General features: G+C 43.0%; 1 protein-coding gene across 1 annotated transcript; it reads right to left on the reverse strand.

Moving 5' to 3' along the window:
- Positions 1 to 4,433: 4,433 nt before the first annotated feature.
- LOC139832284 (DDB1- and CUL4-associated factor homolog 1-like) lies at positions 4,434 to 8,768 on the reverse strand. Its single transcript, XM_071822009.1, has 5 exons — positions 8,729 to 8,768; positions 6,290 to 6,517; positions 6,121 to 6,131; positions 4,990 to 6,015; positions 4,434 to 4,911 (listed from the first exon to the last, which is right to left on the reverse strand). The coding sequence occupies exons 1-4, from the start codon at positions 8,766 to 8,768 to the stop codon at positions 5,326 to 5,328; spliced, it is 969 nt and encodes a 322-aa protein (XP_071678110.1). The 3' UTR covers positions 4,434 to 4,911; positions 4,990 to 5,325.
- Between the last annotated feature and the right edge of the window lie 11,779 nt (positions 8,769 to 20,547).

A 20,547-nucleotide genomic window follows, 5' to 3' on the forward strand; every position in this document is an offset into this window, starting at 1 on the left:
TTTGATTGATACTGGCTTGTTCAATTTTTTTTTTTGCAGTAGCCAGCACTATGCATACATGACAAACCAAGGATAGATATGAGCATGCATATTGTTCACTCTCAGAGATTGAGGTTTAACTATGAGCATAGTTATATGATTTGCAGAAGTTTAGTGAGCTTGAAAATCTGACAGCAATGATATTTGCATGCATCACTATCTCTTGCAGGAGTGCTATAAACTTTTGCTCAATAAATGTGCTGCATAGCAAACTGAAACGGACTGATGCTCACCTGAGCTTCTGCTTGCAAATGCCTGCGCATGACCTTCCAGTAAAGAGCAACCTCAGTATCCATGAGCTGAATACTGGTTGTTCTGGTCCAAATAGTGTATGAATGATTATATCAACCAGCACCAGAAGAGTTATGACGGGAAATTAAAATATCATTATTGAGGAACATAGATCAACCAACAACAAAAGATCAGTAAGTGGTCTAGAAATCACTGAACTGAGACCCTTGCAGATAAGAGATGTTAAAAATATACAGCTGACTTCACCACATTGAAAACAGTGTAAATTAGTTGGTATACCAGGTAAGCTAGCGGTAGTGGTAGCAACAGTCGGCGATGGCCGGGACGACGGCAGGTGGCGGCGGCATCGCACGGATGCGTGAGGGGAACGACGAGAAGTTGTTCACCTTGCAGGTTCTCTCCTATGCTTTCCCTTCTAACTATCCAGTAAAGACTAAATAGTTCGAGGGGGTTTGCGACAAAAATTTCAGAGAGGGCGCATGCCATCAAGCCAGCATGGCACACAGGTGCCGGCAGCAGAGAACTTGGGACTAAAATCAATCCGACTTGCAAGTTCTGGGACTATTTATATACTATTTGCAAAATGTGGGACTAAACTGCTCTCTGTGTGCAAGTTGTGGGACTAAAATTGTATATACCTCAATTTGAAGGGACACTCCTGAGAAGCTTAAATTTTCTCAGATCCCACACCTCTGAATTTAGGATCACCTGCAAAACAGTGTGGAAAGAGATGAGAAAATATGCACCGTAGAAACAAATTCCTCGCAAAGTATTTTGGCAAATGTAGCATACAGCTAGTAATATCACAGTCGCCTTGCTGTTGCCTTTTATTATTAATAATATAAGGGTTAATATATTTGAATTAAGTCTGATCTAATGGTTATAATACATGGTTTTGAAGGCGTTAAGGCATCTTAAAGTGGTTAGGGGGCGCTCTGACGCCTAAGCGACGCCTAGGCGCCTAAAGCGGTCGATTTTCCAAGGCGGAGGGCGGGCGCCTTGACGCCTATGCGTCGCGCTTTGGACGCCTATGAGTCAAAACAATCTCATTAGAGGGTTAGTGCATAATCAAAAATTTACATGTTCAGAGAGGACACAATCATTCCCAACACTTATGGACATTACCCAAGGTTACTGAATTTAATGGAGCAAAGAAATCCACTCAAACACAGTAAAAGAGGCAATATGAAATAAAAGGCAGAATCTGTCAAAACAGAACAGTCCGTAAAGACAAAATTTTTCGAGGCACTTCACATGCTCAGATGAAGAAGCTCAAATTTAATGAAAGTTGCGTACATATCTGAGGATTACTCATGAATTTTGACAGAATTTTTAGACTCTCCTATAGAGACAACAGCTCAAATTCGTGACAGCTAAAAATCTGTTTCTGCGCAGAAATCCAAATCTAGTATCAACTCTCTATCAAAGACTTTACTTGGCACAACAATGCAGTAAAATAAAGATACAAAGATATTGCTACAGTAGTAACAAGCACCTTGACTCAAATATAAAACAAAAATTGCAGAAATAAAATAATGGGTTGTCTCCCATAAGCGCTTTTCTTTAACGCCTTTCAGTTAGGCGCAGAAAGTATAAATCAAGTAACATCAAGAGAAAAAACATCAACATCATAATTTATTCTAATAATATAATCAAAAGGCAACTTCATTCTCTTTCTAGGGAAGTGTTCCATACCTTTCTTAAGAGGAAGTTGATATTTAATATTTCCTTCTTTTATATCAATAATAGCACAACAGTTCGAAGAAAGGGTCTTCCCAAAATAATAGGACAAGATGCATTGCATTCAATACCCAAAACAACAAAATCAACGGGGAAAATGTTATTGTTAACCGTAATGTGAACATTGTCAATCCCCCCCAAAGGTTTCTTTATAGAATTATCAGCAAGATTAACATCCAAATAACAATATTTCAAAAGTGGCAAGTCAAGAATATCATAAAGTTTCTTAGGCATAACAGAAATACTTGCACCAAGATCACATAAAGCATTACAATCAAAATCATTGACCTTCATCTTAATGATGGGCTCCCAACCATCTTCCAACTTCCTAGAAATAGAAGCTTTAAGTTTTAATTTCTCTTCTCTAGCTTTTATGAGAGTATTTATAATATGTTTTGTAAAGGCCAAATTTATAGCACTAGCATTAGGACTTCTAGCAAGTTTTTGCAAGAACTTAATAACTTCAGAGATATGACAATTATCAAAATCAAAACCATTATGATCTAAATCAATGATATCATTGTCCCCAATACTCTGAAAAATTTCAGCACTTTTATCACAAACAGTTTCAGCAGTTTCAGGCAATTTTGCATGCTTTGTATTAGAAGTAGAAAGATTGCCAACACCAATTATTTTACCATTGATAGTAGGAGGTTTAACAACATGTGAAGCATCAACATTACTAGTGGTGGTAATAGTCCAAACTTTAGCTACATTATTCTTAGCAAATTTTTCTTCTCTTTCCCACCTAGCATGCAATTCAGCCATCATTCTAATATTGTCATTAATTCGAACTTCGATAGCGTTTGCTGTAGCAAATGACTTAATATCAGGGAGGCTGCTGCATCGGCGGAGCGCGGCCGACAAGAGCGCATGCGCCGGCGGAACGAGAACCACGAGGCCCAGGCCGCCGGCCGCGTCCGCCTGGAGGCGCGGACCGCTGTGGAATGCACCGCCCTGCAGGAGCTGGAGCTATGCGGGAGGCGGATGGTGCCGCCGCAGGAGGCGGAGAGCGAGCGCGCCCGAGGCGCGAGGGCAGAAAGGAGGAGGATGAAGGCCTCCGCCACGCCACCCAGCTTGTAAGCTGGAGTGGAATCCTCACGCGTACAGGCCGCCCGCATCGAGTGAAATCCACGGCCCCGACGGCGCGTCGGCGAGGAGTCGCCGGCGAGCCCGCCGGCCCCGTACGTATTAGGATAGGAGTAGTAGATTAAAAAAAATTAATGGCTACCGTTTTAATGAAGAAAAGTTATTTCTGCCTATGACATGCGGGCCATGGGCGGACAAGGGGCGGACTCGAGCGGCCAGCCGTCGGCGTCCGCGGCCACGCAAACTCGTCTCAGATTTGGGCCGGGTTTGGGTCGTCCCGGACGCTGCGGCCATCCGTTTTAGGGATGGGTTCGCGCGCTGGGCTGGTTTTTTGTCCGGCTCGACCCATCCAAACGCGCGGGAGTGGGATGAGTCGCTCGGTTGGAGATACCCTAATGACTCATATTTGTCTACATCCGTACATATCTACATATTTTTAATGGCATACGCTAGGGTATAGCCGGCTGTAAAAACTGGAAGCAACAGCATCCTTGGCCAGCCGATCTAGTTAAGTGAGTGAATCCCGCCTGTCCGGTCATGGTACAAAATCGGTCTGTATGTTTCATGTTTTGTTTCAATGTACGTAATATTTTCTCGAATATTTTTTTCCAATAGCCTTTTCAAGTCGCGAAGTGATGATGCAAAAAAAAGTCCACCAAATGGTACAAAATAATTTCAAACGTAACACTTTTCTAGGTATGCATTTTGTAATATTTATTTCCAGTGTATCTAACATTTTTCTCTAACTTATTCAATATTATAGGAACAACAAGTGAGTGTGTAACATTGGTGCAATCTCTACGTCATATACGTACAAAATCAGTGTACCACTTTGCCCATACTAACACATCAAAAATTACGTACACATGTAACAAATTCCAATGTGGTATGTAACATCGACAAAAAAATCCTAGAAGGGTTGATTTTCCCCAACATTCATGGAGGTGCCCATGTCCGATTCGAGTTTGCCGTCCGGTGCCGCCAGATCGGGTAAACCGACCAACTTCGGTCGGTGGTGGAGCATCCACGCAATCGGAGTCTTCACCGCCGCCGCGCATGTGTTTCCTCGTCGGCGTTTGCGTGTGTGGCGGTAAAGGGCCGACGATTACTTTGGATGTATAATAGCTGCTCATCCTGTTCACCGCGCCTAGCTAAACGGCTGCCGTTATTTAAGGTGCAATTACACGTCTTCAGGTGTAGAAACAGTGGCTGGGACTGGCTGCCCGTCCTTCTCAACAACTACGGCGAGGTCCAACCCTCCTGCTCCCTTCGGTGGGACGTGATCCACGAAATAACTGCTTGCTACATCGAACGACAGAGGCAAAGGGGTAATATATTAGCCTTCCTCTCAAAAAAGGATATTGCCACCCCTGTTTTGTGGTAATATATTAGCCTTCCTCTCAAAAAAACAAAGGGGATATACAAACTATCAAAATTTACACAGGTTCCTAGCCCAGTGAGTCAGCCTGGCTCCCGCCTGTGGGTTTTGTTCTCTCACCGTCAAAAAAGATTACACAGGTATGCTATAATTGCTAACGCACTGTAAATTTCCTCCTCGGACTTGCTTTAACTTCTCACCATTCATATGCAGAAAGTTGTCAGATCAGAAGAAGAAAAAAAGGTGCCAAAAGAGCCGCACGCAGCCCCTGCTAACTTCTCGCAGAAAAGGACAAAGTTACAGAAGATGTTTCCAGGAGTCCCGATCTTCAAGGGTAGATCACCTTTAAGGCACAGCAAAGCAATTTTACTTCAAGAACTCTATGAACATAACCACAAACAGTGCACATTGTACTGCAAGAAGTACATAGGATTGCATTAGTAAAGGTTACGGGATCACATTTAGACTGGTGATGAATGTACATAACATACCAAATCTTTCTGCCTTGGCAGATCTTTGATAGTAGTTCTCTTCAATAAGCGCACACTGTAGCCTACCCACTTATTTATCTTCGAAAATTCTTTGTAAGTTTCTTGTGCCATCCTTCAATAAGCAGCTACCTTAAAGCTGAAAGTGTGTTCAAGTCATTAATGTGATTCAACATCACACCGTGTAGTGGAGCTCATTGCGTGGACCCAAAACTTTGGATTGAATTGAGAACTTGGATTTGTGTGCGCGAACCAAAGACAATCGGTGTTCTGATCCTAGTCATGTTCCTGCATCCAAGCGATGTCATCGCCACTGTGCTAAAACAGAATCATCTACTCTTACATGATCCAGGCTTCTTCATCACCGCTGCTAAAGGATTCGATCATATCGCTCTCATCACCATCACCGCCACCCATGATCTCCAGCAGCCCTTCTCCCACATCGAAGTCTCCTTCATTGTCATCGTCGTCATAGTCATCCTCGCTATCCATATCCTCATCATCGTCGTCATCACCGCCACCATCATCGCTGCTATTGCCTGGATCCTCGTCAGAATCTGTGTCCCCAAGCGACCCAAGGATAACATCAACATCCGACTCGTCGTCGTCTTCATCATCGTCGTCCTCTGAGTCACCTCCATCCTCTGGATCGGAATCATCATCAGTTGGTCGTTTCCTGCCAACTTCGAATAAGCGAGCAGAGGAGAACATCTCATCAGGATTATCCATCGCAACGACTCCAAGAAGGGAATCGTTGGGCTCAGTAGCAAGATCAAGGACACCACGGTCTATTTGGACAGTTGCAATATCTGAGTAGGTGACGGCATCGATCGTGCGGAATGCAGGGAACAGAGGATGTTTGACCCTACGAGTATTAATGGAGGATGTCACATCCTCAAGATTGCGCCTAAGGATGGCGTAAATAACATCACCCCTGCCATTGAATTTGATAACTGTCTGGTCCAGAGAAGGGACACTCCTGAGAAGCTTAAATTTTCTCAGATCCCACACCTCTGAATTTAGGATCACCTGCAAAACAGTGTGGAAAGAGATGAGAAAATATGCACCGTAGAAACAAATTCCTCCCAAAGTATTTTGGCAAATGTAACATACAGCTAGTAATATCACACTCACCTTGCTGTTGCCTTTTATTATTAATAATATAAGGGTTAATATATTTGAATTAAGTCTGATCTAATGGTTATAATACATGGTTTTGAAGGCGTTAAGGCATCTTAAAGCGGTTAGAGGGCGCTCTGACGCCTAAGCGACGCCTAGACGGCCGCTTTGGACGCCTAGGCGCCTAACGCGGTCGATTTTTCAAGGCGGAGGGCGGGCGCCTTGACGCCTTGATTAAACCTAGCAGCTTTGCAATCCTCAAATGTGTGCAAAGGTCCTGTAGAGACGGCGAAAGCATCCCAGAGCTTAACCTCGTTTATGCTAGACGAGAGAATCAGCTCATTTCCACCAAAAGATGTTGTTTCCACCACTGTAACAAGATTTTGGTGGCACGATTGCGTCTCTATGAGACCTGCAGTATTGTAGTCAAATATTTTTAATTCACATTCCACAATAATTAGCTTACTACCGTGCACTTCTCTTACTATACTGCTAACTTCAAAGTCATGTGATTTAGCACAATGGGAATTTAAAAAATAGAGCTGCGGTCGCGCTATTTTTGTGGGCTATAGCGCATAGTTTTCGGTTGCCGGGACAATTTCTAGCGATCGTGACTACCGATATATGGTTTGAGTGGTGTCGCAGAAACTCGTATTTTTCATGTTTTCTGCCCATTTTCATGGGCTATAGCGCCCATTTTGAGTTTCCGTGACAATTTCCTCCGATCGTAACCACCAGATAAATGGTTTTAAGTTCCCGGGCTACAACACACAATTTTCGGTTCCCGGAATAATTTCTAGCGATCAAGACTAGAAATACATGGTTTTATTGGCTTCGCCAAAATCCTGCCTTTTCAGGTTTTCTGCATTTTTTCGTGGGCTATAGCATGCAGCTATTGGTTCCCATGGCAATTTACACCGAACGTGAGCACTGATACATGGTTTGACGGGCATCACCAAAACTCGCCTTTTTCATATTTTTTGCCCATTTTTGTGGGCTACCGCACATTTTCGGTTCCCTAGACAATTTCTAGCGACCGTGAACATCCATACATGGTTTGAGTGTTGTCGCCAAAGATCGTATTTTTCATGTTTTGTGCCTATTTTCATGGGCTATAATGCTTATTTTTGGTCCCCGGACGATTTCCGGCGACCGTGACCACCGATACATGGTTTGAGAGGCTTCGCGATAATTCGTGTTGTTCATGTTTTGTGCCTCCATTTTCTTGGGCTATATGTCACAATTGTCATTTCTCGAGTCTATTTCCTGCGACCACTGATACATGTTCAGACGGGCGTCGCCAAAACTTGCGTTTTCCATGTTTTCTGCCCATTTTCATGGGCTATAGCACACAATTTTAGGTTCCTGGAGCAATTTCAGTGACAGTGACCACCGACACATGGTGTGATGGGCATTGCGAAAACTCGACCTTTTCATGTTTTCTACCCATTTTTGTGGGCTATAGCGCATAGTTTTCGGTTCCCGTGATAATTTCTAGCGATCGTGACTACGGATACATGGTTTGAGTGGTTTCGCCAAAACTCATATTTTTCATGTTTTCTGCCCATTTTCATCGGCTATGACGCTCATTTTTTGGTTCCCGTGATAATTTCCACCGATCGTGACCACCAGATACATGGTTTGAGGGGTATCGTCAAAACTCACATTTTTCATATTTTCTACCAATTTTCATGGGCTATAGCGCTCGTTCTTCGGTTCTCGGGACAATTTCCAGCGATTGCGACCATGGATACATGGTTTGAGAGGCTTCGCGAAAACTCATGTTGTTCATAGTTTTCTGCCTCCATTTTCATGGCTTATAGCTCACGACTTTCAGTTCCTTGGACGATTTCTAGCGATGGTGACCATCGACACATGGTTCGACGGGTGTCGCCAAAACTCACGTTTTCCATGTTTGATGTCTATTTTCCAGGGCTATAGCACATAATATTTGGTTCCCGAGAAAAAAATTAGCGATCGTGACCACCGATACATGGTTTGAGGAGCATTGCTAAAACTCGCCTTTTTATGTTTTCTACCCATTTTCTTGGGCTACATAGTATTCGGTTACCGGGACAATTTCAACTAATCGTGACTACCAGATACATGGCTTGAGGGGCATTGTCAAAACTCGCATTTTTAATGTTTTCTGCCAATTTTCATGGGATATAGCGCTTTTTCTTCGGTTCTCGAGACGATTTCCAACGACCGCGACCACGGATACATGGTTTGAGAGGCTTCACGAAAAATCGTGTTGTTCATGTTTTCTGCCTCCATTTTTATGGGTTATAGCTCACAACTTTCAGTTCCTTAGACGATTTCCAATGATGGTGACCAAATTTTCATTGTTTTCTTCCCATTTTCGTGGGCTAAAGCACACAACTTTTGTTCACGGGATAATTTTCAGCGATCGTGACCACCGATACATGGTTTGAGGAGCATTGCTAAAACTCGCCTTTTTCATGTTGTCTACATATTTTTGTGGGCTACACAGTATTCGGTTCCCGGGAAAATTTCTAGCGATCGTGACTACCGGTACATGGTTTGAGTGGTGTCACCAAAACTCGTATTTTTCATGTTTTATGCCCATTTTCATGGGCTATAGCGCTCATGTTTTGGTTACCGGGCCCATTTCCAGCGACTGTGACAATTTTCAGGGCCATAGCGCTCATTTTAGTCTTGGGACGACTTCCAGCAACCGTGACCACGATACATGGTTTGATTGGTGTCGCCAAAACTCGTATTTTTCATGTTTTGTGCCTATTTTCATGGGCTATAGCCTGTAACGCTCAATTTTTGGTTCCCGCGACAATTTCCACCGATCGTAAGCACCAGATATATGGTTTGAGGGGCATCGCAAAAACTCGCATTTTTCGTGTTTTCTGCCCATTTCCGTGAGCTATAGCCCACAATTTTCGGTTCCCGGGACAATTTCTAGCGATCGAGAGTACCGATACATGGTTTTATTGGTGTGGCCAAAAACCTTGCTTTTCATATTTTCTGCCCTTTTTTGTGGGCTATTAGCACATAGATTTTGGTTCCCGTGATAATTTCCACAGATTGTGACCGCCGATACATAGTTTGAGGGGCATCGCCAAAACTCGCATTTTTCTTGTTTTCTGCCCATTTTCGTGGGATAGCGCATATTTTCGGTTCCCCCTACAATTTCTAGCAACCGTGACCACCGATACATGGGTTGAGTGGTGTCACCAAAGCTCGTATTTTTCATGTTTTCTGCCAATTTTAATGGGCTATATCGCTCATTTTTTTAATCCCGGGATGATTCCCAGCGACCGTGACCACGAATATATGGTTTGAGAGGCTTCGCTTCAACTCGTTTTGTTCATGTTTTGTGCCCCCATTTTTGTGGGTTATAGGTCACAATTTTTAGTTCCCGAGACTATTCCCAGCGACCACTGATACATGGTTAGCCGGTCGTCGCCAAAACTCGTGTTTCCATGTTTTCTGCCCATTTTCGTGGGCTATAGCACACACTTTAGATTCCCGGGACAATTTTCAGTGACCGTGACCACCGATACATGGTTTGAGGGGCATTGCGAAAACTCGCCCTTTTCATGTTTTCTACCCATTTTTGTGGGCTATAGCGCATACTTTTCGGTTCCCAGGACAATTTCTAGCGATTGTGGTTTGAGTGGTGTCGTGAAAACTCATATTTTTCATGTTTATGCCCATTTTCATGGGATATAGCGCTCATTTTTTGGTTCCCGTGATATTTTCCACTAATCGTGACTACCAGATACATGGCTTGAGGGGCATTGCCAAAACTCGCATTTTTCATGTTTTCTGCCCATTTTCATGGAATATAGCGCTCTTTCTTTGGTTCTTGGGACGATTTCCAGCGACCGCGACCACGGATACATGGTTTGAGAGGCTTCACGAAAAATCGTGTTGTTTATGTTTTCTGCCTCCATTTTCATGGGTTATAGCCCACAACTTAAAGTTCCTTGGACGATTTCCAGCGAGGGTGACCACCGATACATGGTTAGATGGGTGTCGCTAAAACAAAAATATTCCTTGTTTTCTTCCCATTTTTATGGGCTATAGCACACAACTTTTGTTCCCGGGACAATTTTCAGCGACCGTGACCACCGATACATGGTTTGAGGAGCATTGCTAAGACACGCATTTTCATGTTTTCTAACCATTTTCGTGGGATACACAGTTTTCCGTTTCCGAGAAAATTTCTAGCGATCGTGACTACCGATGCATGGATTGAATGGTGTCGCCAGAAATCGTATTTTCATGTTTTGTTCCCACTTTCATGGCCTATAACCTGTAGCGCTCATCTTTTGGTTCTCGTGACAATTCCCACCGATCGTGGCCACCGGATACATGGTTTGAGGGGCGTCGCCAAAACTCACATTTTTGTCTGCCTATTTTCATGGGCTATAGTACACAATTTTCGGTTCCCGGGACAATTTCTAGTGATCGAGAGTACCGAGACATGATTTTTTTGGTGTCGCCAAAAACCTGGCTTTTCATATTTTCTGCCCTTTTTCGTGGGCAATTAGCACACAACTTTTGGTTCCCGTGATAATTTCCACCAATCGTGACCACTGATAAATGGTTTGAGGGGCATCGCCAAAACTCATATTTTTCATGTTTTCAGCCCATTTTTGTGGGATAGCGCACATTTTCGGTCCCCCGTACAATTTCTAGTGATCATGACCACCGATACATGGGTTGAGTGGTGTCAACAAAGCTCATATTTTGATGTTTTCTGCCCATTTTGATGGACTCGTTTTGTTCATGTTCTGCGCCTCCATTTTCGTGAGCTATAGGTCACAATTTTCAGTTCCCTAGACTATTTCCAGCGACCACTGATACATGGTTAGACGGTTGTCGCCAAAGCTCACGTTTTCCATGTTTTCTGCCCATTTTCGTGAGCTATAGCACGCAATTTTAGGTTCCCGGGAGAATTTTCAGTGACCGTGACCGCCGATACATGGTTTGAGGGGCATTGCGAAAACTCGCCCTTTTCATGTTTTCTACCCATTTTTGTGGGCTATAGCGCATACTTTTTGTTTCCCAGGACAATTTCTAGCGATTGTGGTTTGAGTGGTGTCGTGAAAACTCATATTTTTCATGTTTATGCCCATTTTCATGGGATATAACACTCATTTTTTTGGTTCCCGTGATATTTTCCACTAATCGTGACTACCAGATACATGGCTTGAGGGGCATTGCCAAAACTCGCATTTTTCATGTTTTCTGGCCATTTTCATGCGATATAGTGCTCTTTCTTCGGTTCTCGGGACGATTTCCAAAGATCGCGACCACGGATACATGGTTTGAGAAGCATCGCAAAAACTCGTGTTGATCTTGTTTTCTGCCTCCATTTTCATGGTTTATAGCTCACAACTTTCAGTTCCTTGGACAATTTGCAGTGACGGTGACCACCGATACATGGTTACATGGGTGTTGCTAAAACTCAATTTTTCCTTGTTTTCTTCCCATTTTCGTGGGCTATAGCACACAACTTTTGTTCCCGGGAGAATTTTCACCAAAAGTCGTATTTTTCATGTCCTCTCCCTATTTTCTTCCCATCACGATTTCCTTGTTTTTTGCCCATTTTCGTGGGCTACAACACGCAATTTTTGGTTCTCGGGATAATTTTCAGTGATAGTGACTCGCGATACATGGTTTGAGGGATATTGCTAAAACTTTCTTGTTTTCATGTTTTTTGCCCATTTTCGTGGGCTATAGCACAATTTTCCGTTTCCGAGAAATTTTTTAGCGATCATGACTACTGATACATGGTTTGATTGGTGTCGCCAAAACTCGTATTTTTCATGTTTTGTGCCTATTTTCATGGGCTATAACCTGTAGCGCTCATTTTCGGTTCCCGTGACAATTTCCACCGATCGTGACCACCAGATATATGGTTTGAGGGGCATCGCCAAAACTCGCATTTTTCGGTTCCCGGGACAATTTCTAGCTATCGAGAGTGTCGATACATGGTTTTATTGGTGTGGCCAAAAACCCGCCTTTTCATATTTTGTGCCTTTTTTCGTGGGGCATTATCACACAGCTTTTAGTTCCCGTGATAATTTCCATCGACTGTGACCACCGATACATGGTTTGAGGGGCATCGCCAAAACTCGCATTTTTCATGTTTCCTGCCCATTTTCGTAGGATAGCGCACATTTTCGGTTCCCCGTACAATTTCTAGTGACCGTGACCACTGATACATGGGTTGAGTGGTGTCGTCAAAGCTCGTATTTTTCATGTTTACTGCCCATTTTATGGGCTACAACGCTCAGTTTTGGTCCCGGGACGATTTCTAGCGACCGTGACCACGAATACATGGTTTGAGAGGCTTCGCGGGAACTGTTTTTGTTCATATTTTTTGATGCAGCCCGACCTTCGGTCTTCACCGCATCGTATGCTTCATCGCCAAGACGACACGCAAAGGTGAATCTTCTCCTTTATGCGTGCCTACAATCGCCTATGTGGAACGATATACTACTTCATACTTCATCATATATTGATGATAGGAAATCGACGACAAGTATGGAGGGAAGAGAGGATGCCATGGAGACCCGAGGATGCAAGACCGATGTCACGGAAGCATGGAAGAGAACGAGGAAGAAGCATTGGACGCTCCAGGCCGGAACTTCCGTCCGCCACCGTCGGAACTTCCGCCCAGATGCCATCCAAGAATGAAGATGCTCACGCTGAAGGAATCCAGCCGGAACGTCTGCCCCTTAGGACCGGAACATCCGCCTAGATACTCACGCTGAAGGAATCCAGCCGGAACTTCCGCCCCTTAGGACCGGAACTTCCGCCCCTAGAGACCGGAACTTCCGCCTGTATGCTTTACATCACGAAACTGCCTGTTTTCAGCTTGTAACTTACCCTTCGGCCCCCTACCTATAAATAGGCACCTACCCCCACCTTCATGAGGGAGAGATGATGTTTAGATGAATTACTTATGCCTCTATTATTCCTTTGTGGATTCGGGAAACTCCCACCTTAGATTACCCATCTATTGTATCCCTCCTTATCTGGATCTTTTTCCATTCTAGTAATTCTATCGATTGAGAATCTCTTGCTTTGCAACTCTATTCTTAATTGGTATTTTACTCTTTAGGAATTTTATTTGGATTTTTCGATCTTTTGCAAGAGATTCTACCATTTGGTCTTTGTCTTGCAATTCTATCGAGTTGGTGGTTCGGGCCAACGAGGATAACCGATTTGTGTGTGTGTGTTTGTATCGTGTTCTTCGCGTTCATCCACTTCCCCGCGAATCCCCCTCCGCAATCACCCTCCTAGGTCAATTCGTGAGATCGAGCAACCCACACGGGCTCTATGTCAATTCTCGACGAATCTTGCTAGCTAAGTGGTGTTCTTAAGGAGATCGACGAAGCGGTTCGCTGGAACGGTGCGTGGCACGAATTCCCGATGAATCCCAACGAATCGGTAAGCTGGAAGGTGCGTGGCCGCATGTACTGCTTTGTTGCTTGCGCTTGTGCGAGGCCGAGCTGCGTGGACGAGGCCGAGCTGCCTAGATGAATCTGGCTTTGCTGCTTGCGCGTGCCTGCTAGATGCGTTGCTGCTTTGCTGCTTAAGGCGCATGTACTAGCTGCTTGGGCGTGCCTACTTATTAGCTGCTTTGCTGCTTGGGCGGCGTCGGCGCCGGAAGATCTAGGCAGCGCGCAGACAGTTCTTGCAAAGAAGATAAGATGACTACTTTTCGAATATTTTGTTTTTTAGTTTAGTTTATAGGTTCTGTTCTGCGCCAATCATTTTGCGATCCGTAAATACATTTTCGGAAGACTGAACTCAAGTTTTCGGTTTGCACTTTTACGGGCTCTGCTAGAGATGCTCTGACCCCTGTATTCTATGCAGTTATTTCCGGAACTTGGCCGGAAGTAGGCCGGAACTTCCGCCTGACGCAAACTTTGACCCCATTTTCAGCAACTTTTGACACCCCACTTTGACCCAACTTTTGACAACTTTCTGAAGCCTGTTTGACTTCAAATTTTGACCATAATCCCACCCATCATGACTCCAATTTTGACAATTTTCCCGAGCCCATTTGACTCCAAAATTTTGACAACTTCGATCGTCCGTTTTGACCCAATTTTTCGAGCATTGACTTTTGTGTTCGGACTTCCTTGTGGAGTGCATTGGTTGTCTATTCCGCTTTCGCGCCTACACCAACACCGCGTCGACACCTTTGGCACCCCGGATTCCGGCGCAACTTCGACACCATCATCGACATCACTTCGATCATCGCAAGTTCATGCTTGACACCGCCTAACATCAATAGGTATAACTTGCCACACCCCTTGTAGCCTATTTCTTCCTTTGCGTACATATCCTATTGAGAGTGGCTTTCCGAGTGTTGTGAAGCATTGCACAAGTGTCACGACCGTGAGAGGGTGTGTGTGTGCATTGTGTTGAGCAAAGCTCCGAAGCAAGCTCTACCTCGGTGAGAAAGATACACAAAAGAAGAAAAAGTGTGAAATAGAGAAAAATAAAGATCCTAAGTACACCTGGGCATTCTTCGGGCCGGGCCGGGTTTCGGGCCAAGCCCGAAAAATCCCAAACCTAATTTCCCAGGCCTGAGCCCGGCCCGGCCCGACATTCGGGCTTGCAAATCAGGCCCGAACCCGGCCCGAACTAACAAAAGCCCAGCCCGGCCCAACAAGCCCGGTGTGAACTAGGATAAAATCATGTTTTCTTCAAGCCCGAACCCAGCCCGGCCCAACCTTCGGGCTCCAAATTCAGGCCCGAACCCGGCCTGAATTGCAAGCCCGGCTCGGCCCGGCCCGAGATTTTCGGACCGGGTCGGTTCGGGCCGTCCGGGCCGGGCTGCCCATGCCCAGCTGTACTTCTAAGCATAAAAAAAATAAAAATAAAAATAAATATAAAAAGAGTGTGTGTCTGATGACGCGTGAAGCACACGTCCGTTGGGAACCCTAAGAGGAAGGTGTGATGCGTACAGCAGCAAGTTTCCCTCAGTAAGAAACCAAGGTTTATCGAACCAGTAGGAGATAAAGGCCACATGAAGGTTGTTGGTGGAGGAGTGTAGTGCGGCGCAACACCAGTGATTCTGGCGCCAACGTGGAACCTGCACAACACAATCAAAATATTTTGCCCCAACTTAACAGTGAGGTTATCAATCTCACCGGCTTGCTGTAAACAAAGGATTAAACGTATGGTGTGGAGAACGATGTTTGTTTGCAAAGAACAGCAGAGAACAATGATTGCAGTAGGTTGTATTTCAGATGTAAAAGAATGGACCGGGGTCCACAGTTCACTAGTGGTGTCTCTCCAATAAGATAGATAACATGTTGAGTGAACAAATTACAATTGGGCAATTGACAAATAGAGAGGGCATAACAATGCACATACATATCATGATGACTACTATGAGATTTACTTAGGGCATTACGACAAAGAACATAGACCGCTATCCAGCATGCATCTATGCCTAAAAAGTCCACCTTCGGGTTAGCATCCGCACCCCTTCCAGTATTGAGTTGCAAACAACAGACAATTGCATTAAGTACTGTGCGTAATGTAAACAATACAAATATCCTTAGACAAAGCATTGATGTTTTATCCCTAGTGGCAACAGCACATCCATAACCATAGAACTTTCTGTCACTGTCCCAGATTCAGTGGAGGCATGAACCCACTATCGAGCATAAATACTCCATCTTGGAGTTACAAGTATCAACTTGGCCAGAGCCTCTACTAGCAACGGAGAGCATGCAAGATCATAAACAACACATATATGATAGATCGATAATCAACTTGACGTAGTATTCCATATTCATCGGATCCCAACAAACACAACATGTAGCATTACAAATAGATGATCTTGATCATGATAGGCAGCTCACAAGATCTAAACATGATAGCACAATAGGAGAAGACAACCATCTAGCTACTGCTATGGACCCATAGTCCAAGGATGAACTACTCACGCATCAGTCCAGAGGCAGGCATGGTGATGTAGAGCCCTCCGGCGATGATTCTCCTCTCCGGCAGGGTGCCGGAGGCGATCTCCAGAATCCCCCGAGATGGGATTAGCGGCGACGGCGTCTCAGTAACTTTTCTCATATTGTGGCTCTCGGTAGTAGGTTTTCGCGACGGAGAGAATATATAGGCGAAGGGGCAGAGTCGGGGGGCGCCCGAGGGGCCCACCCCATAAGGCGGCGCGGCCAGGGGTGGGGCGGCGCCCCCCTATGGTGTGGCTGCCTCGTGGCCCCTCTCCGTCTCCTCTTCGGTGTTCTGGAAGGCTCCGTGAAAAATAAGACCGTGGGCTTTTGTTTTGTCCAATTCCGAGAATATTTCCTGTGTAGGATTTCTGAAACCAAAAACAGCAGAAAACAGGAACTGGCGCTTCGGCATCTTGTTAATAGGTTAGTGCCGGAAAATGCATAAAAATGATATAAAGTGTATATAAAACATGTGAGTATTGTCATAAAACTAGCATGGAACATAAAAATTATAGATACGTTTGAGACGTATCAAGCATCCCCAAGCTTAGTTCCTACTCGCCCTCGAGTAGGTAAACGATAATAAGGATAATTTCTGAAGTGACATGCTACCATCATAATCTTGATCAATACTATTGTAAAGCATATGAGATGAATGAAGTGATTCAATGCAATGGTGAAGATAATGACTAAACAACTGAATCATATAGCAAAGACTTTTCATGAATAGTACTTTCAAGACAAGCATCAAAAAGTCTTGCATAAGAGTTAACTCATAAAGCAATAGATTCTTAATAGAAGGTTTTGAAGCAACACAAAGGAAGATTTAAGTTTCAGCAATTGCTTTCAACTTTCAACATGTATATCTCATGGATAATTGTCAACACAAAGTAATATGATAAGTGCAAATAAGCAAGTATGTAAGAATCAATGCACACAGTTGACACAAGTGTTTCCTTCTAATATAGAAAGAAGTAGGTAACTGACTCACAATAAAGTAAAAGAAAGGCCCTTCGCAGAGGGAAGCATGGATTACTCATGTGCTAGAGCTTTTTATTTTGAAAACATAGAAACAATTTTGTCAACGGTAGTAATAATTCATACTCCCTCTGTTCCATTCTATAGTGCCTATAGATTTTTGGCATGGAAATTAGCGCAAGAGTATTTTTTACACAAGACCCCTAGCTGAACGATTTGAGATCAATGTAAAATTTGGGAAATCCATATCTTACTAACTTACCATAACAAATTTGGGAGCTGAACAATTTAGGAGCTGAACGGGGAGGGGGTAATCTAAAAAAAAGCCTAGCTACAACCTTATATTCTGAAACAAATGCCAAAAATCTATAGGCACTATAGAAAGGAACGGAGGGAGTATGTGTTATGCATAAAACTTCCTATAAGTTGCAAGCCTCATGCAGCGAATACTAATAGTGCCCGCTCCTTGTCCTAATTAGCTCAGATTTCCATGGATTATCATTGCATTACATATGTTTCAACCAAGTATCACAAAGGGGTATCTCTATGCCACCTGTACAAAGGTCCAAGGAGATAGATCGCATTTGATCTCTCAATTTTGATAGATCTCAACTTGAGGACATCCATATCGGGACAACATAGAAAACAGATAATGGACTCCTCTTTAATGCTTTAAGAATTCAACAACATATAATATTCTCATAAGAGATTTGAGGATTAATGTCCAAGCTGAAACTTCCACCATGATACATGGCTTTGGTTGGCGGCCCAAAGTTCTTCTCTAACAATATGCATACTCAAACCATTCAACTCATGGCAAATCTCCCTTACTTCAGACAAGATGAACATGCATAGCAACTCACATGATATTCAACAAATGTGTAACAGGTTGATGGCGTCCCCAGAAACATGGTTACCGCTCAACAAGCAACTTATAAGAACTAAAATACATAAGCGACATATTATTTACCACAATAGTTTTTAGGCTACTTTCCCATGAGCTATGTATTGCAAAGACAAGGATTGAAATTTTAAAGGTAGCACGCAAGTAATTTACTTTGGAATGGCAGAAAAATACCACTTAGTAGGTAGTTATGGTGGATACAAATGGCATAAGTTTTGGCTCAAGGTTTTGGATGCACGAGAAGCATTCCCTCTCAGTACAAGGCTTTGGCTAGCAAGGTTGTTTGAAGCAAACACAAGTATAAACCGGTACAGCAAAACTTACATAAGAAAATATCTAGACTTTAGAGAGACCAATCATGCAAACCAAATTTCAACAAGCTCTACGGTAGTTCTCCACTAATAGGTTTAAATCACATGATGGAAGAGCTTAAACATGATCTACTTGAGAACTCAAAACAATTGCCAAGTATCAAATTATTCAAGACAATATATCAATTACCACATGAAGCATTTTCTGTTTCCAACCAAATAGCAATAAGTGCAGCAGCTTTTAACTTTTCCCATGAACATTAAAAGAAAAACTAAGGACACCAGTGTTCATATGAAACAGCGGAGCGTGTCTTTCTCCCATACAAGGATTGTTAGGATCCGAATTTATTCAAACATAAACAAAAATAAAAGCACACAGACGCTCCAAGTAAAGCACATAAGATGTGACTGAATAAAAATATAGTTTCACTAGAAGTGACCTGATAAGATGCTTAGATGCTTGGGTCTTCTTGAAATATGCAGGGATGAACCACGGGGGCATCCCCAAGCTTAGACTTTTCACTCTTCTTGATCATATTATATCATCCTCCTCTCTTGACCCTTGAAAACTTCCTTCACAGCAGAGTCAAAACAATCTCATTAGAGGGTTAGTGCATAATCAAAAATTTACATGTTCAGAGAGGACACAATCATTCCCAACACTTCTGGACATTACCCAAGGTTACTGAATTTAATGGAGCAAAGAAATCCACTCAAACACAGTAAAAGAGGCAATATGAAATAAAAGGCAGAATCTGTCAAAACAGAACAGTCCGTAAAGACAAAATTTTTCGAGGCACTTCACATGCTCAGATGAAGAAGCTCAAATTTAATGAAAGTTGCGTACATATCTGAGGATTACTCATGAATTTTGACAGAATTTTTAGACTCTCCTATAGAGACAACAGCTCAAATTCGTGACAGCTAAAAATCTGTTTCTGCGCAGAAATCCAAATCTAGTATCAACTCTCTATCAAAGACTTTACTTGGCACAACAATGCAGTAAAATAAAGATACAAAGATATTGCTACAGTAGTAACAAGCACCTTGACTCAAATATAAAACAAAAATTACAGAAATAAAATAATGGGTTGTCTCCCATAAGCGCTTTTCTTTAACGCCTTTCAGTTAGGCGCAGAAAGTATAAATCAAGTAACATCAAGAGAAAAAACATCAACATCATAATTTATTCTAATAATATAATCAAAAGGCAACTTCATTCTCTTTCTAGGGAAGTGTTCCATACCTTTCTTAAGAGAAAGTTGATATTTAATATTTCCTTCTTTTATATCAATAATAGCACAACAGTTCGAAGAAAGGGTCTTCCCAAAATAATAGGACAAGATGCATTGCATTCAATACCCAAAACAACAAAATCAACGGGGAAAATGTTATTGTTAACCGTAATGTGAACATTGTCAATCCCCCCCAAAGGTTTCTTTATAGAATTATCAGCAAGATTAACATCCAAATAACAATATTTCAAAAGTGGCAAGTCAAGAATATCATAAAGTTTCTTAGGCATAACAGAAATACTTGCACCAAGATCACATAAAGCATTACAATCAAAATCATTGACCTTCATCTTAATGATGGGCTCCCAACCATCTTCCAACTTCCTAGAAATAGAAGCTTTAAGTTTTAATTTCTCTTCTCTAGCTTTTATGAGAGCATTTGTAATATGTTTTGTAAAGGCCAAATTTATAGCACTAGCATTAGGACTTCTAGCAAGTTTTTGCAAGAACTTAATAACTTCAGAGATATGACAATTATCAAAATCAAAACCATTATGATCTAAATCAATGATATCATTGTCCCCAATACTCTGAAAAATTTCAGCACTTTTATCACAAACAGTTTCAGCAGTTTCAGGCAATTTTGCATGCTTTGTATTAGAAGTAGAAAGATTGCCAACACCAATTATTTTACCATTGATAGTAGGAGGTTTAACAACATGTGAAGCATCAACATTACTAGTGGTGGTAATAGTCCAAACTTTAGCTACATTATTCTTAGCAAATTTTTCTTCTCTTTCCCACCTAGCATGCAATTCAGCCATCATTCTAATATTATCATTAATTCGAACTTCGATAGCGTTTGCTGTAGCAAATGACTTAATATCAGGGAGGCTGCTGCATCGGCGGAGCGCGGCCGACAAGAGCGCATGCGCCGGCGGAACGAGAACCACGAGGCCCAAAGCCGCCGGCCGCGTCCGCCTGGAGGCGCGGACCGCTGTGGAATGCACCGCCCTGCAGGAGCTGGAGCTATGCGG

Source organism: Lolium perenne, chromosome 6, assembly GCF_019359855.2.
Source record: "Lolium perenne isolate Kyuss_39 chromosome 6, Kyuss_2.0, whole genome shotgun sequence".
NCBI lineage: Eukaryota > Viridiplantae > Streptophyta > Magnoliopsida > Poales > Poaceae > Lolium > Lolium perenne.